This window comes from Macaca thibetana, chromosome 1 (assembly GCF_024542745.1).
Source record: "Macaca thibetana thibetana isolate TM-01 chromosome 1, ASM2454274v1, whole genome shotgun sequence".
Classification (NCBI taxonomy): Eukaryota; Metazoa; Chordata; class Mammalia; order Primates; family Cercopithecidae; genus Macaca; species Macaca thibetana.
Window position 1 is genome coordinate 166,286,264 of NC_065578.1, and position 20,893 is coordinate 166,307,156.

General features: G+C 35.4%; 1 protein-coding gene across 3 annotated transcripts; it reads right to left on the minus strand.

Annotated features, from left to right (window-relative positions):
• Nucleotides 1-5,749: 5,749 nt before the first annotated feature.
• Nucleotides 5,750-20,893, minus strand: CFHR2 (complement factor H related 2). Of its 3 annotated transcripts, none has more exons than XM_050782660.1 (5): nucleotides 20,693-20,893; nucleotides 15,284-15,478; nucleotides 13,937-14,113; nucleotides 6,885-7,067; nucleotides 5,750-6,089 (listed from the first exon to the last, which is right to left on the minus strand). In XM_050782660.1, exons 1-5 carry the CDS (start codon nucleotides 20,748-20,750, stop codon nucleotides 5,890-5,892), a joined length of 813 nt encoding a protein of 270 aa, XP_050638617.1. In that variant the 5' UTR covers nucleotides 20,751-20,893; the 3' UTR covers nucleotides 5,750-5,889. The 3 variants fall into 3 exon arrangements, with proteins under 3 accessions (XP_050638617.1, XP_050638622.1, XP_050638631.1); XM_050782665.1 differs by having other exon boundaries at nucleotides 13,937-14,065; nucleotides 20,693-20,862; XM_050782674.1 differs by lacking the exon at nucleotides 13,937-14,113 and having other exon boundaries at nucleotides 20,693-20,861.

Genomic DNA, 20,893 nt, shown 5'->3' on the forward strand with positions numbered 1-20,893 from the left:
TCTCAAGATACAAACCACATCAGCATATGTGTGTGTGACCTGAATTTCCTTTGTTTCGCTGTAGCATATGCTGTATATCACTCCAGTAATGTTGTTGCTCAAGCCTGCTGCCTCCCAGATCCATGGCATTTTGTTCTAGTAGTGGTAGGGTCTTAAAGAGACCAAGTATTTCCCTCTTATAGGTGTCTGAATAAAAGGTAAGAGAGAAAATTATTTTCCTGCTCTAAGGTTGTCTAGAGGTAAACAAAACTATGTTTGAGTTTCCCTTTTAATAGTTACATAACTATTCCCTTTTAACAGTATATTCCCTTTTAATGGTATATTTGTTAGATATGTTATTTAGGTAATTGTGCCACTTTCTTTTTTCTATCATTTATTTTAACCCACACTTTCCTCTTCAAAAAGAAACATCAGGCTTGACCATCGAGCTAACCCATTCACTGGAAATAAGAATCTTGCCAGTGCCTCTCTCATGATTTATTTTCATTCATATGGGATAGGATTAGAAATGTACACACTTACAGGCCTATTACTTCTAATTGCTAACAAAGCGTTTGTTGCTGACGGCCCAGATAGGCCAGGTGAGAGGACGGGACATTCTAGCTTCTGTGGTCTCTGTTGCAACTACTCTGTTGTACCCTGATAGTGTGAGAACAGCCATGGGGAATATGTAAACTAGCGAACATAGTTGTGTTCCAATAACACTTTATGGACACAAATACGTGAATTTCATATACATTTTATGAATATAATTTTAATTATAAAAATATTATTCTTATTTTAAATTTAAAAAGATGTCAAAATGTAAAAACCATTGTAGTCAGAGCCCTACAAAAATAAGCAGCAGGCCACAGTTCCCCATGACTGTCATTTGTCAGTCCTTCATCTGGCCCACCAATCCCTTCGGAATTCTGTTAAATTAAAAATTATAGACAGTAAATTCTGTTTAAATATGAGTGATACTTCAAGAGCTGTTCATTTTAAACTGGACTCAGAAATTATAGTGTAAGGCAGAGAAGGAAATTGTGATGTGTTTGGAAAGACTTGTAGATAAGTGCTAGTACCATCCCTAAATCGTCGTTTCTTCTACCACTGTATCTAGGAAATTTATCTAATAGTAAACCATATTTGGTTTATCTCTTGTTTAGCTTTTTAATTTTATTTGTATATTTTACTTTTGTTTTAGATTCAGGAGTATATGTGCAGGTTTGCTACATAGGTAAATTGTGTGTCATGGGGGACTTTGATGTGCAAATTATTTTGTCACCCAGGTAATAAGCATAGTACCTGAAAGGTGGTTTTTCTGTCTTCAGCCTCCCATCATCCACCATCAAGAAGGTCCCAGTATTTGTTGTTTGCTTCTTTGTGTCCATATGTATTCGATGTTTAGCTTCCACTTATAAGTGAGAACATGGGGTTTTTGGTTTTCTATTTCTGTGTTAGTTTGCCTCCAGCTCCATCTACGTTCCTTCAAAGGACAAAATCTCACTCTTTTTTGTGGCTACATAGTATTCCATGGAGTATGTGTACCACATTTTAGAAATGCAATCTACCATTGATGGGCATTTAGATTGAATCTCTGTACAGACCAATGGTGAATCCCAAAAATGAGTCAGTCATAAAAACCTACCAACCAGAAAAATCCCAGCACAAGATAGGTTCACAGCTGAATTCTACTATATATGTAAGGAAGAGCTGTTACCATTTCTACTGAAACTATTCAAAAAATTGAGGAGGAGGGATTCCTTGCTAATTCATTTTATGAGGCCAGCATCATCCTGATACCAAAACCTAGCAGAGATACAACAAAAAAGAAAACTGCAGGCCAGTATCCTGATGAATATAGACACAAAAATCCTAAAAAAAAAAAAAAAAAAAAAAAAAAAAAAATTATGTTTTCCCATGAGAATCTGTCACAACTTTCTGGGTAGAGAAATGGCCATTCTTTTATAGATGGCCATCAGAGAGATAGGCTGATCATCTAGGCTCCTGCAGCAGATGGTCTAGTGAAAGATCCCTGGTTTAAATTCTTCCTTCTATAGCCTAAGACAGAGCCTCAATAGTCTCTGCAGTGAGTCCCAGAAGAAGACAAGCTATTTACTTACAAATGTGACCAGGGTTACTGTTGTACCCTCTTGTAGAATTTTCTTTCATATACAATGCCCATGTAATGATGGAACTACTTTGTGTATTCTCTTCTCTTTTGGTATGTTTTTCAGATAAAACCATTAGGACATTTTAAAAATTAAAATAATTTTATACCCTTCAGTTGTTAGAGGAATTTTAATTAATGCCCTATACCATCTCAAATGGCAGGTAATTTGTGTGTTTTTTTTCCTTTGTTTTTCTTGCTAGAAATAAATTTATTATTCTTCTCAAAGAACTAGCATTGGTTAGTTTCATTTGTTCTTTGAGAAGATTAATAAAATACATTTTTTCTAAGTTGAATTTGCTTCATTGATTTCTGCACTAATATTCATTATTTCCTACTTTCTTATATTTTAAGCTTAGTTTAGTGTTTTGAGATGGTTCTTTCTTCTAATACACCATTTAATTACATCTTACAGTTCTATGGAGCAGTAATTTTGATGGGATTCAGATGGATAATTCTTTTGTTTTTTGGGGGCATTAATAAAGACATTCAATGTTATTTATCTGGTACATATTCTGGGGTTGAGGGTTGAATATGTCTTCAGTCACATCGCTTTGCCAGTGATGGGTGAAATTTGGGGTTAAGGTGACTCCTGTCATTCTCAGGGCCTCTTTACAGGGTAGTCAGAATTCTCGCATGCTGGTTAGAAGCTACTAGAGACCAAGCTGCTATTTTTTTTGAAGCTTTTATCCTTAATTGGCATAGAGGTACTTACACTATATCCTATTGGTCAAAGCAGTCATGGGTTACCACAAGTTCAAGGTGAAGGGAAACAGGTCACTTAATCAGAGGATTTTCAAATTATTTGTGGACATCTTTAATCTGCATAATGTAGTAACTTTGCTGCATTACATGCTAATATTTTAATTATCTCCACTCTGAGGTATATATGTGTCATAAAAATGATTGTAATTAAGAATGTACTCCATTATGATTACTTACCTAGTTCATCTTTGTTGATGACATTAAATATAACGAAGTCTTAACTATTTTAGAAATCATATTTAAGTTTTCAAAGTTAGATTGTATTTCTGATGAAATAGTAATGTTTTATTTCTTTACCTAGGTAGTGCTCACCCATGTTTTTGACAATTTTCTGCATGTTTCTTTTTAAGAAAAGGTTTAAAAACAAGTCTGTGATGTTTTCTCTAATTTCATAGAAGACTGATAATGTGACCCTCGTTAAAATTCTTGCAAGAGAAACTTGTACATCAGATCCAAGAGAAATAAGAATCTGGGTTAAGGTGCCCAAATCACGCTTTTTAGGTTGTTCATCTAAAATAAGTGTAACAAATAACTGGATTTCATAAGTTGCAGTTGAGGGAGTTCATCAACTCATAAAGTACAAGAGATGGAGGAACTTAAGAGATGACAGACACTCATCAAGACTGTCTCTCTTAGCCACATGCATTCTGAAGACAGATTTGGACAGTCAGAAGGCACACATGGGAGTTACAATTCTCACTATGCTCTTGACATTATTGCTGTTTAAAATAATTTTTCATTTTTATTTTTATTATTTATTTATTTATTTATTTTGAAACGAGTCTCGTTCTGTTGCCCAGGCTGGAGTGCAGTGGCGCGATCTCGGCTCTCTGCAAGCTCCGCCTCTCGGGTTCACACCATTCTCCTGCCTCAGCCTCCCCAGTAGCTGGGACTACAGGCGCCCGCCAACAGGCCCGGTTAATTTTTTGTATTTTTAGTAGAGTCGGGGTCTCACCATGTTAGCCAGGATGGTCTTGATCTCCTGACCTCGTAATCCGCCCGCCTTGGCCTCCCAAAGTGCTGGGATTACAGGCATGAGCTACCGTGCCCAGCCTAAAATCATTTTTAAAAGTTAACGTAATGATAGATAAAAGTGTGAATTGTTAATTCTGAAAGCAAGATCACTGCTGTTAACTGAGCAGTATAGGAGTTGCAGAGTGGTATCAGAAATGGACACTCAGCTTCTCATTCTCTTCATGATATGGTAAAGGCACCATGAAATTAAAAAAAGGGTAGGATGGAGGGTCTGACAAACTTCTATTGCCAGGGTGTTACCAATCCACTTTTTCTTTGAAGGGAAAATCCTCTGAGGAAGATTATCTGGGATGAATCGTAAGAGTGGAGTTTGGATTATATGACTTTGACTCCAGAATTTGTGAAAAAAGTATATTTAGAATATGATACAATATGATGGAGAAGTTAGTAGAAATATAATTTCTTGGTTGCTGCTAACAAGTTTGGTGAAATTAAAACATCTCATGTTGGAAAGTAAAGAAAATGAACAATTTAACCTAGCAATACTGAGAGAAATATTTGAACCAAAATATTTGGCTTCATGTGTAACAAAGGTTCTGATGGAGACTTGTTAAGATACAGGTTAAGTTATGGTGCTCCTTCGCTCTGACCCTTCATTAACAGATACTACCTTCCAAGCGCCAGGTTTGAGAGATCAGATGACCATGAATACTAGAGAAAGAACATTAAATATGTGGTCCATTTTGCAAAACAGAAAAATATTGGTGCCTGCCAGGTTAATTTTAACCACAGTTTCTTTAAAATAAATGGTTTGTAATTTAGTGGTAAATTCAATTACTAGCTTATAGTCAGACTTTGGAAAAGTTCTTTCTTCACCTGGTCTTAGTTGTTCTTGTTAAATGAGAATTTTATAATTGGTCAAACTAGCCTCTCTAGTGAATATTAAGTGATACGAATCCTAGGAAGATAGTGAGAGATTTTAATTGGTTAAAAAAAATTAAGTGGTAAGATAATGTATTAGTATTTCCCAGAGAAACAGAATGTATAGTGTGAGATGTATGTAGGTAGATGACATAGAGAGAGTTTTTTTTATGCAATTGGGTTACTTGACTTGTGGGCATAAGTAAGTCCAAAATTCATAGGTGAATAGAGTAGAAACTCAGACAAGGGTCAATGTTACAGTCTTGAGGTAGAATTTCTTCTTCTTTGGAAGCCTAAGTTTTGACTCTTACTGCTTCGATTGATTGAATGTGACCCACCCACATTATCAAGGATAATCTTTACTTAAAGGCAACTTATTGTAGATGTTATTAACTCCATCTATAAAATACTTTCTTCACAGCAACACTTAGATTAACATTTGATTATTTAATTGGGCTTGATAGCCTAGCCAAGTTGACACATAAAACTAACCATTGCAGATGCTAATTCTCACCAAAACACATATTATTTTGATTAGTTATGTGGATATACATAGTTGCAAGCTCTGAAAGAAGGCTAACATGAACTCCCAGGCTGTGACTGTTAGGAACTGACTTTCAAGATATGTGGGGGTAACATTTAGATATAATTCCTTCAGTTACCAATAATATACTATGGAGTACCAAATAGCTGGAAGGAGAATATTTAATGCTCCCAACCCAAAGAAATGATAAGTGTTTGAGATAATGGATATACTAATTACCCTAACTGACCATTATACATTATATATATGGAAACATAACTATGTACCTCATGAATATATACAGTTATTGTCAACTTTTTTTTAAAAAGGAAAAAAAAAAAAGACAATTCCTAGGTTGTTACTTAGATTTGGTGAAGATAGTATTCACTATTGTGACATGTCTCAGATTATAATTGCATTTTCACACATCAACACAAAATTTTATTTATGAATAAAAATGAGTAAAATAGTACTTGAAAAATGAAATTGAAAACAGATTTAATAGTAAATTCAGAAAAATAAGTGCATTTTACTAATAGTAATGCCATTTATTCTATTTTTCTTCACAACTGGGATATATCAGTTTTCCATCCTGACACACTGCTCGAAATGAATGAGATTTTGTTGGACGATATCCATATTTACAATCAAACTCAACTATGTCACCTGTTCTTGAATAAAGCTTTCGTTGGTTTGTCCACTTTAATTTTATATTATATTTTTCCATCATTTCTTGTGATATTACACATGGATCTGAAAGTAGAAAAAAATGAACATAAAACATTAAGTAGTATGCAAATCTTTATAGACTCATAGACAGGTTTTCAAGTAGAATGTTATATGATGGTTGAGGAATTATTTCTCTAAATCCTTTCCAAACCAATGCTGTAAAAACATAATATAGATTTAAGTAAAGTTAAAATGGTAAACGATGTAAAAATGAGGTACTATGTTTAATGGATGATAATTTAAAGTTATTACCAGATTCATAACATCAATTGTTATATTAAGATAGTTGTATTTTAGAACCTGTCATTGCTGTTTCTGTTTGATTATGATTTTGGTGAAAGAATCCAAACTTTCAGTAATAAGATGAACAAGAACTGGGAATCAAATAGAGAAATGTAATGACATTAATAGCTAATAATATGGTATTATTCACTTGAAATTTGAAGAGAAAGCAGATTTTAAGAGTCCTTATCTCTCTCTCTCACACACACACACACACATATTTACACACAATGGTAACCATAGGTGGTGATGAATGTGTTAATTAATTTGTAGTAATCATTGCTTTATAAATATATCAAACAACATGTTATAGAACAAGAATAGATTTTTTTATTTATCAACTAAATGTTTTAAAATAAAACATAAATATAAAGAGAAAAATTTCTAAACTTTACATTCCATTATATAAACGTTTGGTAGGCAAGCATTCAGCAGAATGCTTGTTTGTTAATCTGTGAAAATTCTATTACAAACAGTGAAATATCAGACTCATCACACTGATTTTTTCCAGACCCATGAGAATATTAAAGTACTTACCTAAGCATTTTGGTCGTTCTGACCATTGTCCATTTCTACATGTTATTTGATTATCACCCTCAAGTTTATACAAGCTCTGGCATTGATACTCAACTGACGAACCTGGAGCATATACTGACAACGGGAATGAAGTAATGTCTCCATTGTCAATAGGTGGAGGGGGCCCACATTTTTCTGCAAAAACTAAAAAAACATCATTTGATTTACTGGGAGAGCAAATAAAACTGCAAGTTCAAATAAGGCAAATACAAACTAGGCACTTTATATTCTATCAGGGCTTTTGTGATTTGTGCTGAATGAAATGATTCCTGGAGTAAAATTTATCCTACAAACTGAAAGTTATATTTTAAGTTATTTTCTCCTGACTGAATGAACACATACAGCATTAACAAAGATGACACCTCGTAGTATTCCAGGATTAAGAAATGTTTTTCTAAATGAGTATGTGCTAAACAGATAGAAAGCTATGACAAACACAGAAAGTTTCTTATTTTAAATTCAACATTCTTTGGAGTTTATTGGGTCCATAGTCATTTCATTCTTTATTTTCATTTGCCTTACAAAAGAAACATTAATTCCTTGAAAAATTTAAACAATACAAATTAATAGAAAGTAAAAGGAAATTGCTGGATTCTTGGTATCGGCAAAATGAGGAACGAACTTTTCTACCTTTTCCTTATGCTAAGGACAACTCGAATTTTGGACACAATGTAAAAAAAAAAAAAAAAAAGAAAAGAACATAAGAAGACTCTGAAAGAGGTAGAGACTTTGATCTAGCTAGAGACTTCAGGACTCAGGAATGATACAGCAGGGTCATGTGGGTTTTCTTTTGGACTCCTGTATATCCTGGTTAGGACACTGGAGGAGACTGCAACCCAGTATTAATATGAGGTTCAGACAAAAAAAGAAAATCCCCAGAAGCGCCTACTTTCTATACCCAAAAGCCCAGGAAAAGAGCAGCCTTACAAGACCAGAATCATGTTTACCAATAACTTACATACTGTAGGAAAGATCCTAAGAAGCCAATGACCACCCTCCACACTCCCAGATAAACAGAGGTCAACTGTGGAACTTAAACTTTCACCCACATGGTCAAGTAACAAGACACCTCTCCCTTTCCCCATGATGTCAGCAGAAGCTAAGTGGGAAACCTGGGCTTATACCCAGCATGGTAGCAATGGAAGCTGCCAAATAAGACTTTTTGCAATCCAGTACTCAATATATAACACCTAAAATATCTAGAATAAATTTAAAAATTACTCATCATATTAAGGACCAGGAAACTCAATAGAGAAAAGACAATTATTAATAACAGAAGACAACACTAAGAAGACACAGATGTTGAAACTGATGGTGCTTTGAAAAGTCCGGTAGGAATTATAAACCCAAATAGTAAAACAAGCATTAAAAAAAAAACCCACTGGATAGGCCTAATAATACATTGGGAGTTGACAGATGAATAAATTCATGAACTTCAATACAGAGCAATATTAATTACTCAGTCTGAAAATAGACTGAAAATAGAAAGCTGAACTGAGCTTCAGAGACCTTTAGGATACAACAAACAATAACAAATAAGGAGAGGCGATCCAGAAAGAGAAAAGAAAAAGTACCGGACTGAAAACAATAAAAAAAAATGACTGAACACTTTCAAGATTGACCATAAGGCATAAACTAATAGTGACATGTAGAACCAACTAATACTGTACAATATTTTTCTCATAACTTGAAAAAATATATCAGCTATTTTGACTTAATTACATTAAATTGTTCCAAATCTATCAAAAATATAAGAAGGGAATGATATTAGAAGCCTGAGGAGATACTGGTAGCTGGAGCACTTGAAATTACTCTTTTTTGCATTCACATCATTTATCACACATACTTGCCACCTGATATAGTTAGGCTTTGTGTCCCCACTCACATCTTATCTTGAATTGTAATCCCCAGGTACTGAGGCAGAGACACAGTGGGGGGTGGTTGGATCATGGGGATGGCTTCCCCCATGCTGTTCTCATGATAGTGAGTGAGTTCTCAAAAGATCTGATGGTTTTATAAGTGTTTGGAAGTTCCTCCTTCACCCACTTGTCTCTCTCCTGCTGCCTTGTGAAGAAGTGCCTGCCTCCCCTTCTGCCATGATTGTAAGTTTTCTGAAGCCACAGCCATGTGGAACTGTGAGTCAATTAAACCTATTTTATTTATTTATTATTATTATTTTGAGACGGAGTCTCACTTTGTTGCCCAGACTGCAGTGCAGTGGCACTATCTCGGCTCACTACAGCCTCCGCCTCCCCAGCTCAAGCGATTCTCCTCCCTTATCCTCCTGAATAGCTGGGATTACAGGTGTGCACCACCATGCCCAGCTGATTTTTATATTTTAGTAAAGACAGAGTTTCACCATGTGGGCCAGGCTAGTCTCAAACTCCTGAACTCAAGTGATTCGCCTGCCCCAGTCTCCCAAAGTGCTAGGATTACAGGTGTGAGCCACCATGTCTGGCCAAACCTACTTTATTGATACATTAGCCAGGTTGGAGAAGTTCTTTATAGCAGTGTGAGAATGGACTAATACAGTCAATTGGTACAGTGGGCACTGCTATAAGGTACCTGAAAATGTGTAAGTGACTTTGGAACCGGGTAATAGGCAGAGGTTGGAACAGCTTAGGGGGCTCAGAAGAAGACAGGAAGATGAGGGACAGTTTGGAACCCCCTTGAGACTTGTTCAGCAGTTTTGACCAAAATGCTTATAGTGATATGGACAATGAAGTCCAGGCCGAGGTAGTCTTAGATGGAAATGAGAAACTCATTGGGAACTGGAGCAAAGGTCACTCTTGCTATGCTGTAGCAAAGAGATTAGTGGCAATTTGCCCCTGCCTTAGAGATCTGTGGAACTTTGAAGTTGAGAGAGATGATTTAGGGTAACTAGAGTAGGAAATTTCTAAGCAGCAAAATATTCAAGAGTGACAGACTATAAAAGTTTGCAAAATTTGCAGCCTGACCATGTAGTAGAAGAGAAAAACGAATATTCTGGCGAATAATTCAAGCCTGCTGCAGAAATTTGCATAAGTAACAAGGAGCCAAATGTTAATAGCCTAAGACAATGGCGAAAATGACTCTAGGGCATGTCAGAGATCTTTGAGGCTTTCCCATCACAGGCCTAGGAGGAAAAATAGTTTCATGGGCCTGGGCCCTGCTGCTGTGTGCAGCCTCAGGACCTGGTGCCCTGCTGAGTCCTAGCTGCTCCAGCTCCAGCTGTGGCTAAATGGGGCCAAGATATAGCTCACGTCATTTTTTCAGAAGGTGCAAACCTCGAACCTCGGCAGCTTCCACGTGGTTTTGTGCCTGTGCATAAGGCACAGAAGATAAGATTTTGAGCTTTTTTTGGTTCCAAGTGGGAACCTCTGCCTGGATTTCTGAGGTTGTATGGAAATTCCTGCATGTCCAGGCAAAAGTCTGCAGGGGCGGAGTCCTCATGGAGAAACTCTGCTAGGGCAGTGTGGAAGGGAAATGTAGGGTTGGAACCCCCCCACAGAGTCACCACTGAGGCACTGCCGAGTGGAGCTTTGCATAGGGGGGTACTCTCCTCCAGACCACAGAATGGTAGATAAGCCAACAGCTTGTACTATGCACCTGGAAAGGCCACAGGCACTCAATGCCAGCCCATGAGAGCAGCCCTGGTGGCTGAACGCTGCAAAGCCACAGAAGTGGAGCTACCCAAGGCCTTGGTAGTCTACCCCTTGCATCAGTGTGTCCTGGATGTGAGACAGGGAGTCAAAGGAGACCATTTTTGGAGATTGAAGATTTAATGAGCGCCCTGCTGGGTTTTGAACTTGCATGGGGACTGTAGCCCCGTTCTTTTGGCCAATTTCACCCATATGGGGAGAAAGTTGGAGGGAAATTATAAATCAAATTATTCCCAATTTTATAAATGGGTAACTAAATATCAAAGACTTTTTAGAAAACCCATCTTCTAAGTTTTTTGAACCTTTCCATTATTCTCATCTCTATCACTAGTATGTTTATAAAAACTCATTATGAATATCTTCTGATTCAATTAGAAATAATTATGTATATGAATATGTGTTTATTTTTCTTATTTAATCATCTCTCATTAATGGTTAGTTTATAAAAGTATATATTAATTCTTACATAAAATATATAATTGACATTCAAGACAGAGTAAATAATCTGAATAAATCAAGTATACACACAAAAAAACAATTGAAATATTTTCTAATTAATAATCTCATAAATATTATTTAAAGTGACTAGTTTTATGTACTGTCATTGGCACTTTAATGGTTTGATTGCAGTTTACTCGAGCAAATCCCACTAGAATGTGACTCATTTCACTTACATAAAACTTGTATCCCTAAATCTCTGTATTTTATTCCAAGATTTTGGATGGCAATTCTTTATTGATTGTCATCTTTTAAAAAATCTAATTGTAAAAACAAAATGCCATTGAAAATAATTGATCTGGCTGGGTGCAGTGGCTCATGTCTGTAATATCAGCACTTGGGAGGCCAAGGTTGGCAGATCACCTGAGGTTGGGAGTTCAAGACCAACCTGGCCAACTTGGTGAAACCCTGTCTCTACTAAGAATACAGAAATTAGCTGGGTGTGGTGACACATGCCTGTAATCCCAACTACTCAGGAGGCTGAGGCACAAGAATCGCTTGAACTTTGGAGGCAGAATTTGCAGGGAGCCAGATCACACCATTGCACTCCAACCTGGGCAACATAGTGAGACTCTGTCTCAAAAAATAATAATAATAATAATAATAAGGAAATAAGTAAGTAATTAAGTAAATAAATAAATAAATATAATTGATCTTGGCTGATGTAGGGTTTCCCAGCTGCTTCATTCATATGTGGTTATTGCATGGTGTTGTAGAAGGAATAATGGCTCCCAAAGATGGCTCTGTACTAATCCCTGGAACATAGATTACCATAACTTGCAAAATGTTACCTTAGATGAAAACACAGACTATGCACCTATCATTATGAGTCTAGTTGCCCTGAAACTTTATTAACTCTCCATGGTGTTCTTGAGCTACCATTCAACCTTGGACATAGACTGTTCTGCTGAATTCTTCCACTTTGGAGATTCTGACTTCCTCCATCTACTCTTATAACCTCAATATGTTGCCTTATGCTTTTGGAATAAGCAACAGGCAGAGAGGGAAAGGTAGCAATATTCTGAGAACTTGAACAAAAAGATGTGTTCTTTGTCAGACTAAATAAAGTGGGCTAAGTTTTGAAGCAACTTTATCTTGGCAACTTAGTTTCTAAATGTCGTTACTCACTGAATGGAACCAGAACTTATTGAAGGTATGGCTGATTCTAGTTCTTGGACAGGGAAAACATGAATTAAACCCGGGATATTTTTTGTGTCACAAAGCAACAGACTTAATCAAAGGCTAACAAAGTCTTACAGACTGTACACAAGAGAGAGCCAGCTTGTATGGGATACAGCTGGTCAAACTTAATTTGTCAGGCTTCTAAAATATAATCGTTGGGCTGACAATAGCCATCATCCCACAAATTGAAGAGAGCTTGTTCATGACATAGAGAGAGCATGGAAATATTTATGCCATCATTGAAGCCTATAAATCCTGAAACCTATTCAATCACTGGAATTTTCTGGTATTCATAACATTTGTTCTTTTTTTTTTTTGCAAATGTTAATCATGTTTAATCCTGTAGTAATAGAAAGATACTATGATTTAACTATTTACCGAAAAACTATCACAGTTTCAGTTGTTTTAAGAAGACTCAGTTTTCTAGAAGTTTAAATTTAGTGAAGACAGGGTCTCACTCTGTTGCCCAGGTTGGAGTGCACTGGTGCAGTCATAGCTCACTGCAGTCTTGAACACCTGGGCTCAAGTGATCCTCCTGCTTCAGCCTTCCCAGTGGCTGGGACTACAGGCACACACCACTGTGCCCTGCTCTAGAGGTTTTAAATTAAATATTGAAGATGTGGAATAATATTTGATAACATAACATCTTTTGAAAAGCATACCACGGATTCTATTTCCTGATTGGATGGAATAGCTGGTATCAACATAGCATCCCACTGGAAAAAAATTAGAAAACTGTACAAAATATATATCAAGAACACTGGAAATCTCCCAGCACACAACCGTGATGACTAAGAAAATGAAAAAACCTCAAAACCCCAAACTACCATAGCACACAGCCCCATCTGTTTGCTGGGAGGCCTTTCTCAGACTCTGTGCTGTGAGGGAGAACCCAGGAAGAACTCAGTGGTCTTCTTGAGTTGAGACTAATAAGGTCAGTCTTGGAGACTACGGTGGCCAGAAGTTACTGGGCATAGTAGTAGAGAGAAAGTGGTATGAAGAGAAAGAGCTGTAGAAGTTTCCACGGGGCTCCTTGTGTTTTTAGTTGAATACTGAGCTGTGCAAGCATAGGACGGAATCGTATTGGGCTGGGCGAAGAACAATTACTGAGGCGCTATAAAGACGAAGAATTACAAGAGTTCACACAGGACTGGGAGGTGCCATCATTTATGCCACAGGTTTCCAAAAGAATCGTTTTTCAAATGCTAAGCCGCTCACAAATAAACATACCTCTCAGAAGTATGGACTTTCTAAAACGTAGGAATTGATGATTTATTCAATAAAGCATAAGAATTTAAATAAAGATACATATTAAATGCTGTCTTACTTACCAGACATTTTCATTAGAATTTGATTTATTTTCACTTTAATACTTCAGTTTTGTAACCATTTCTTTCTAACCTGACACTAGAAACCACACACAGGCATTACTTAAACTTCAAGGGATTATATTCAAGGTGTATTCTTATTTAATGTTTTTACTTACCACATACATTTGATTTATATAGTTAGGCAAACTATGTTATTGCACATCCATTTAGACACAATTGGAACTGAAAATCAAATGAATAATGATAGAATTTTGTGGTAAAACCTATATTTAACCTATATTTAATTTGTAAAAAAAAAAGATTTATTTCTTTTAAACTTTATAATATATAACAGCATCTGAGAGAACAGCGTTGTACTTACTAGTGGACCTGCATTTGGGAGGAGCAGACCAGCCCCGTTCCACACATGAAATATTGTTCTCCTTGTTTTGAAGGCTGTATCCTGTGTTGCAAATAATTTGTACAGTATCTCCTTCTAGATGTGTTTGTCCTGAAGATTCAGAATGACCATTTTCCACAAAAGGAAAGAAACACAGTCCTAAGGACCCCAAAACGGATTAATATACAAGATGGAAGTAGCAAAGAAAAAGTACAACTGCATTTTAAAATATTTTAATAAATCGGGTGAAGTGGCTCATGCTGGTAATCCCTGCACTTTGAGAGGCTGAGGCGAGTGGATCACTTGAGGCCGGGAGTTTGAGACTAGCCTGGCTAACATGGTGAAACCCTGTTTCTACTACAAATACAAAAATTAGAGGGCATAGTGGTGCGCACTTGTAATTCCAGCTAGTCTGGAGGCTGAGACAGGAGAATCACTTGAACCCAGAAAGCAGAGGTAGCAGTGAGTTGAGAAGGCACCACTGTACTCCAGCCTGGGTGACAGAGTCTTACTCTGTCTCAAAAAAAAAAAAAAGGAAAACTTTCAAAGCTGAAATCAAATATAAACATTTTCAAAAGGCTTTAAGTCATGCTACTATATATATATGCTGAAATATATTTTTGTTTCTTTTATATATACATATAGAAGAAAATATTTCATGTTGTTGCTCTATGGTTTTTATAATAAAATATTTTATGTTTATAAACTATTTTAGGGACAAAGAACATCTTCATATATCTATTTCTCTCTTAACTCTCATAAATGTTTCTTAGGAGAAAGATCATTGCTACTTCCTTTGTTGCCTCATCTATCTGTCTCCCAATTGTTTTCTCTTTTAATACACCTGTTATCATTGGAGTTTGCTCTCTACATTTATTGGAGTATTAATAGCTGCACTTTGAAGGACCAAATAAATGATTTATTGAAATATAAAAGTGAAAATGCTAAACCTCCTTGCAATGTGCAGAAGAATGGTAAATTCAAAACAGAATATGTATAAAAATGGCATTTTAAAGGAAAACTATGATCAGGCTGCTGCCAAATGAATATTAGTAAAGAAATATTAGCAGTCAAATATATTAATCATCAGTCTAAAACAATTAATATATTTCAACACGTAGAGCATTTCCATGTAATGCAAGACAGTTGACATATTTATTCTTCATTGATTCTCATAGGAGGCATCTCAAACTTGGAGAACTATATCTCCCATCTTTGCAGCTCCTCTGGTCACTGCCTCTGTGATTATCAAGACCTTATGGTCTTGTCTGGCACATCCTTCTTTATTCACTGAATGACATCCATTTAATGAACAGGGCATTTACTCACTGAGACACTTTGGTGTTGGTGACCATCCTTCTTCCGTGCATGTTATGCGAGTCCAAAAGGATTTTGACGGAGACACAAAATTATATTCACAGGAGTAATAGAAAACTTCCCCTGTAGGAACTTGGGAGAATGGCTTATGTTTTTCTTCATCATATAGAATTCCATGTTTTATTTTTGGAAAATCACAAAATGTTGCTGGGAAAATAACACAAAACTGTAGAATTACACAATAAGCTACTTAAATAAATCAGTAGATTATATTTTAATCATCTCATTTACAGTTTTTTTCTTTCATTTAGCTTAAATGCCTTTAGCTTAAATGCTTTCCAGTGTACAAATTAGGAATGAAAAACCATCACTAATTAAGGGTACAAAAGTATTTGAGGAGGTCATTGTTAATGCATATAAAATTTATATTTTGGAGTGATATGAAGTATGAACTCTCCTGCAATTTCTTCAAGAAGAAAACCCTCACACCACAATTTAAGAATGAAGCAGAGTATAAGAGTAGCAAATCTTCCTTATCTGCATAGTATACAGTGGAGGAGTGATAAGGTTGCTCTTAGCTCTCAACTTACTTCTTTTCTCTATTCTCATTGACCGTCATAGGTATCTCCACCAGAAACTCTGCCCTATTTATTTTCTGGTGCAGTAAAGATGTTGGGTAGGTAGTTTTGTTTTTTGTTTACTAATATCATTTTGAATATTTTCTGGTTACAAAGTTAATATAGTTTCAGTGGAAATAATTTAGAGAATATAAGAAAATCACTAAGAACAACTCAATCAAGATAAATTTAGAGCTAAACTCTGCTAAATGTTGTATATACAAATATGTATTTGTATATTTGTATTTATATGTGTATACTTGTATTTTGGTTTTTATAATAAAATATTTTATGTTTATAAACTATTTTAGGGACAAAGAACATCTTCATATATCTATTTCTCTCTTAACTCTCATAAATGTTTCTCAGGAGAAAGATCATTGCTATTTCCTTTGTTGTATAGCATTTACATTGTATTAGGTATTATAAATAATCTAGAAATTACTTAAATTACTTAAATTGTATGAGAGGGCTGGGTGTGGTAGCTCATGCCTGTAATCCCAGCACTTTGGGAGGTTGAGGCGGGTGGATCACTTGAGGTCAGGAGTTTGAGACCAGCCTGACCAACATGGCGAAACCCCATCTCTACTAAAAACACAAAAATTAGCCTGGTGTGGTGGTGTGCTCCTGTAATCCCAGCTACTCGGGAGGCTGAGGCAGAAGAATCACTTGAACCTGGGAGGGGGAGGTTGCAGTGAGCCGAGATCATGCCACTAAACTCCAGCCTGGAGGCGACAGAGCAAGACTGCACCTCAAAAAAAATAAATAAATAAGTAAATAAATAAATAAAATAAAATAAAATAAACTGTATGGGAGGATATGCACAGGTTATATGAAAATACTACACCATTCTCTCTGAGAGACTTGAGTATCCTTGGATTTTGGTATCTACTGTGTGTGGGTAGAGTCCTGGAACCAATTCCTTGAGGATACTAAAGGACTACTGTATATATGTACATATGCATCCATACGCACTACGGTGCAAGATACATTAAAGCAATGTAGAAAATGAGTGAAATCTTCATACTTTTTGACTCTTTTTTGTGTACACATACATATATACACACACATATTTTTTAGTAGACTTTATTTTTTATTTACAGGTTTTTCACAGCAAAATTGAGTGGAAGGTACAGAGATTTCCTACCTACCACTTCCTCTTCCCTACCACACGGATAACCTCCCACACCATCAATATAATTATCACCCAAAGTCCATAGTTTATGTTAGGGTTCACTCTTGATATTGTACATTCTATGGGTTTGATATACTTTATCTTTGAGTAAGTATTTAGCTCAATATATTTCCTCAATATAATACTGCTCTTTGTTTTTATCTCAAGATATTTTTGCAATATAGTACTGCTGCATAAGGAATAATTTTATTTTTCACCTTATTTGGAAGATGTGTGCAGAAATTAAGCTGACAAATCAGAGAAATTTCTCTTTTTCATCTATCTACAAGTAATGTTTAATGTTACACAATATTTGAAATATTTTCACCTTGTGAAACCTGAAATTGATTGTCTGTTTAAAATTTGACATTAGATAGTTTTGGTAAAGGTATTGAAGGAAAGACTCCCGTCTTGATAGTATTAACCTATCATAACTCTTTCGATTATCCTTCACTCCTCCAAAATTATAGTAGTTTATTTTCATACATTTGCACCTACATATTCTTTGCTATCCAAATAACTTGGTTTTCCAGAACTAACTCTATGACATTCATCAAATATTCATTGTGCATATCTGCAGTGGTGCTAGCTAGGAGTGTTAATGTCTTTTTGCAAACCTCCTTTACACAACCACCCACTTCAAAAGTAGAAAATAATTTTTCTTGTCTCAACATTCTGATAGAATACTATGAATATATTTCTTCTGGGATATATATACACACACACACATTTTATATATATATATATATATATGCACACACACACACACAGTCATACAGTTATTCAACACATAATGACATTTTGGTCGATGACTGATTGCTTATATGACAGGGGACCCATAAGATTAGAGTGTAGCTGAAAAATTCCTATCACCTAATAGCCATCATAGCATTGCAGTGCAATATATTACTCACATGTTTGTGGCACTGCCGGTGTAAACAAACCTACAGCATTGTCAGTCACATAAAAATACACCACACACAATTTTGTACAGTACGTAATACTTGATGATGATAATACAGAAGTGTTACTGGTTAATGTATTTCATATACTATAATTGTTATCAGTATTTTATGGTTCACTTCTTCTATTCACTGTTTTACAGTTAATTTTTCCTCAGGTCCTTCAGTAACTATTCGAGAAGAAACCTTTGTTATCACAGGAGAGGACAGCTCCATGTGTGTTACTACCCTGAAGACCTTCTAGTGGGACAAGAGTGGAGGAAGAAGATAGTGATACTGATGATCCTGACCCTTTGTAGGCCAAGGTTAATGTGTGTGTTTGTGTCTGTTTTTAACAAAAGGTTTAAAAAGTAAATAAATAAGTAAAATATTTAAAAGAGAAAAGCTTATAGAACAAGAATAGAAATAAAAAAGCTTTTGTACATCTCTACAATGTTTTTAAGCTAAATATTATCTCAAAAGACAAAAAAAATTAAAGTTGATGAAGTAAAACGGTTAATATAAACTAAGGTTAATTTATTATCGAAGAAAAGTTTTAAAATAAATTTAGTCTAACCTGGGTGTATCAAAAACTCAGTAATTAGCACTAAAGAACTTATCCATGTAACCAAAAACCACCTGCTCCCGCCAAAACTATTTAAATAAATAAATAAATTAATAAAATGAATTAGTCTAGCCTAAGTATACAGTGTTTATTCTACCTCCACTAGTGTATGGTAATGTTCTAAGCTGTCATATTCACTCACCACTCATGTAATGACTTACTGAGAGCAACTTTCAGTCCTGCACACCCTATTCATGGTAAGAGCCGCATACAAGTGTGCCATTTCTAATGTTTTACACTGTATTTTTATTGTATTTTTTCTATATTTAGATAAACATATACTTACAATGGTGCTACAATTGCCCACAGTATTCAGTACCGTAACGTACTGTACAGATTTGCAGCCTAGGAGCGACAGGCTATACCATATGACCTAGTTAGGTAGTAGGCTATACAACCTAGGTTTGTGTAAGTACACCCTACAATGTTTGAATAAGAAAGAAATCGCCTAAGGATGAACTTCTCAGAACGTGCCCCTCTCATTATGTATGACTGTTTATACACACACACACACACGCGCACACACACACTCACAGTCACATATAGTCTTGCAATTTATTTGCCTATTTACATTTTGCTTTTCTTTGGGACACTATGGTAAGTTGCAGTGAGGTGTGGTTAGGCTTGTCATTTTCTTCCAGCTTCTTTGCTACATGAAGCACAACATATTGCTTGATAAATATTTTGCTAGTGGAAGCATGCAGTTTTCTATGTATACAAATGTGTTGCTTCAGTGTGTTGTTTTTGCTGTTTGGCAGGGCTCTCAATAGACACCTAAAGGACGGTGTAACACACATTTACAGATCATTTAACATCTAGGCAACCTTTAGATAGAATGTCACTGAAGTTTCTCCCAGAGACTGGATTGAAGCTTGAACTTTTTTTTGGTGGGGGGAGGGTTAGGAATTGTCAAAATTCTGTATATTTCTCTCATATTTTTCACTTATCTTCCTCTGTTTCCCCCCTATTTAGAAATCCTCTTGTAATGCCATTTGTAATAGGTGTATAAGCCACTTAATGAATACCATAAACATAGATTTAAGAAAAATCAAATACACTCATACAGTCGCACTCCTGTGATTACAACTCAGCACTAAAAGTGAAAACAAAATAAAATGAATTTCAAACCAATAGAAATAATGCTTTGCAACACTTCTAAGGGCAAATATTTAAAGGAAAGAATTTTATTGTTCATATCATTCTCTTATGTCAGGACAGACGAGAAACTGTTCAAATAAAACTTCAAAGGTCTGTAAACATTAGGAAACAGCAAAACAGTAAAGTAAAAACTTTCTGGAAATCAAAGAGTAAAGCATAATGATCGAAACTCCATGTACACACATAGTTTAATTAGTATCCTAGACCTTGGTAGAGATTTTATTTGCAATTCGTGTGGTATGGTGGCCTTAATTTCAACATGAAATAAAATAGGACCATTTATAAAATATCGTAAGAAGCAGTTTGTAATATTATTAAAGAGGTAATACATTACTTCATTCTTGATATTTAAGAGCTCAGAAGGAGCAATTTCTTGACAGTTCACTGGTTTATATATAAGTGATATTTTCTATTGTTTCAGTAAAATATATTTCCCTCTGTTGAATGATAATTAGATTGAATGGGAATTCCATTTAAAATTTAAAGACCTATAAAATTTAAATGATCAAATCTAGGAAAATAAAATCCTAAAAGCATTTTGAAGGTGGCCAGATCTTTTTGAGATTGATTTTTCTAGTTAGTGGCATTGCAGAGTTTATGCAGAATTACACTAATACTTCACCTTGCCACTGTGATTATAGCAGATTTTCCCTCATTTAATTCCTCTTTACATTCTCTGTTTGGCGGCCATTTACCTTTGCAACTTAGAGGATGGAGAGAACTAATTTTATTCTATTTTCCTGCTAATCGCATGTTAGAAAGTATTTCCATAAAATAGATTAACATTATAAATCATTTAAAATATTTTCAGCTATTTATTCATTAAAAAATATGTAAGCTTACATACCAAAACGGATAAATGTATCTGAAAAAGGAACTAAACATTCAGGTCTGCTTTCAACTTACCTTCTCCCCCAACAGAGGATATCTGTGAGATTAGAATTACACTGATCATGAGCCACATGCCTGGTAGTTCCAAACTTATATCACTAAAAATACTTCAGTGGTGGTGGTGTTGCTTTGAATCCTCTTTCACTAACAGTTATGAGCATGACTTTGAATTTCAGCGTACTAACTGGAAGCTAGTTTAGTAATGTCCTTTGTGGT

Coding starts and splice junctions, on each gene's coding strand:
- CFHR2 (XM_050782660.1), bottom strand. CDS start 20,750: ATGTGGCTCATGATCAGTGTAATTCTAATCTCACAGATATCCTCTGTT. Junction 14,114..15,283: donor ACCAACACCAAAGTGTCTCA/GTGAGTAAATGC, acceptor TGGGGTCCTTAG/GACTGTGTTTCTTTCCTTTT. Junction 6,090..6,884: donor AGAACGACCAAAATGCTTAG/GTAAGTACTTTA, acceptor TTCTACTTTCAG/ATCCATGTGTAATATCACAA.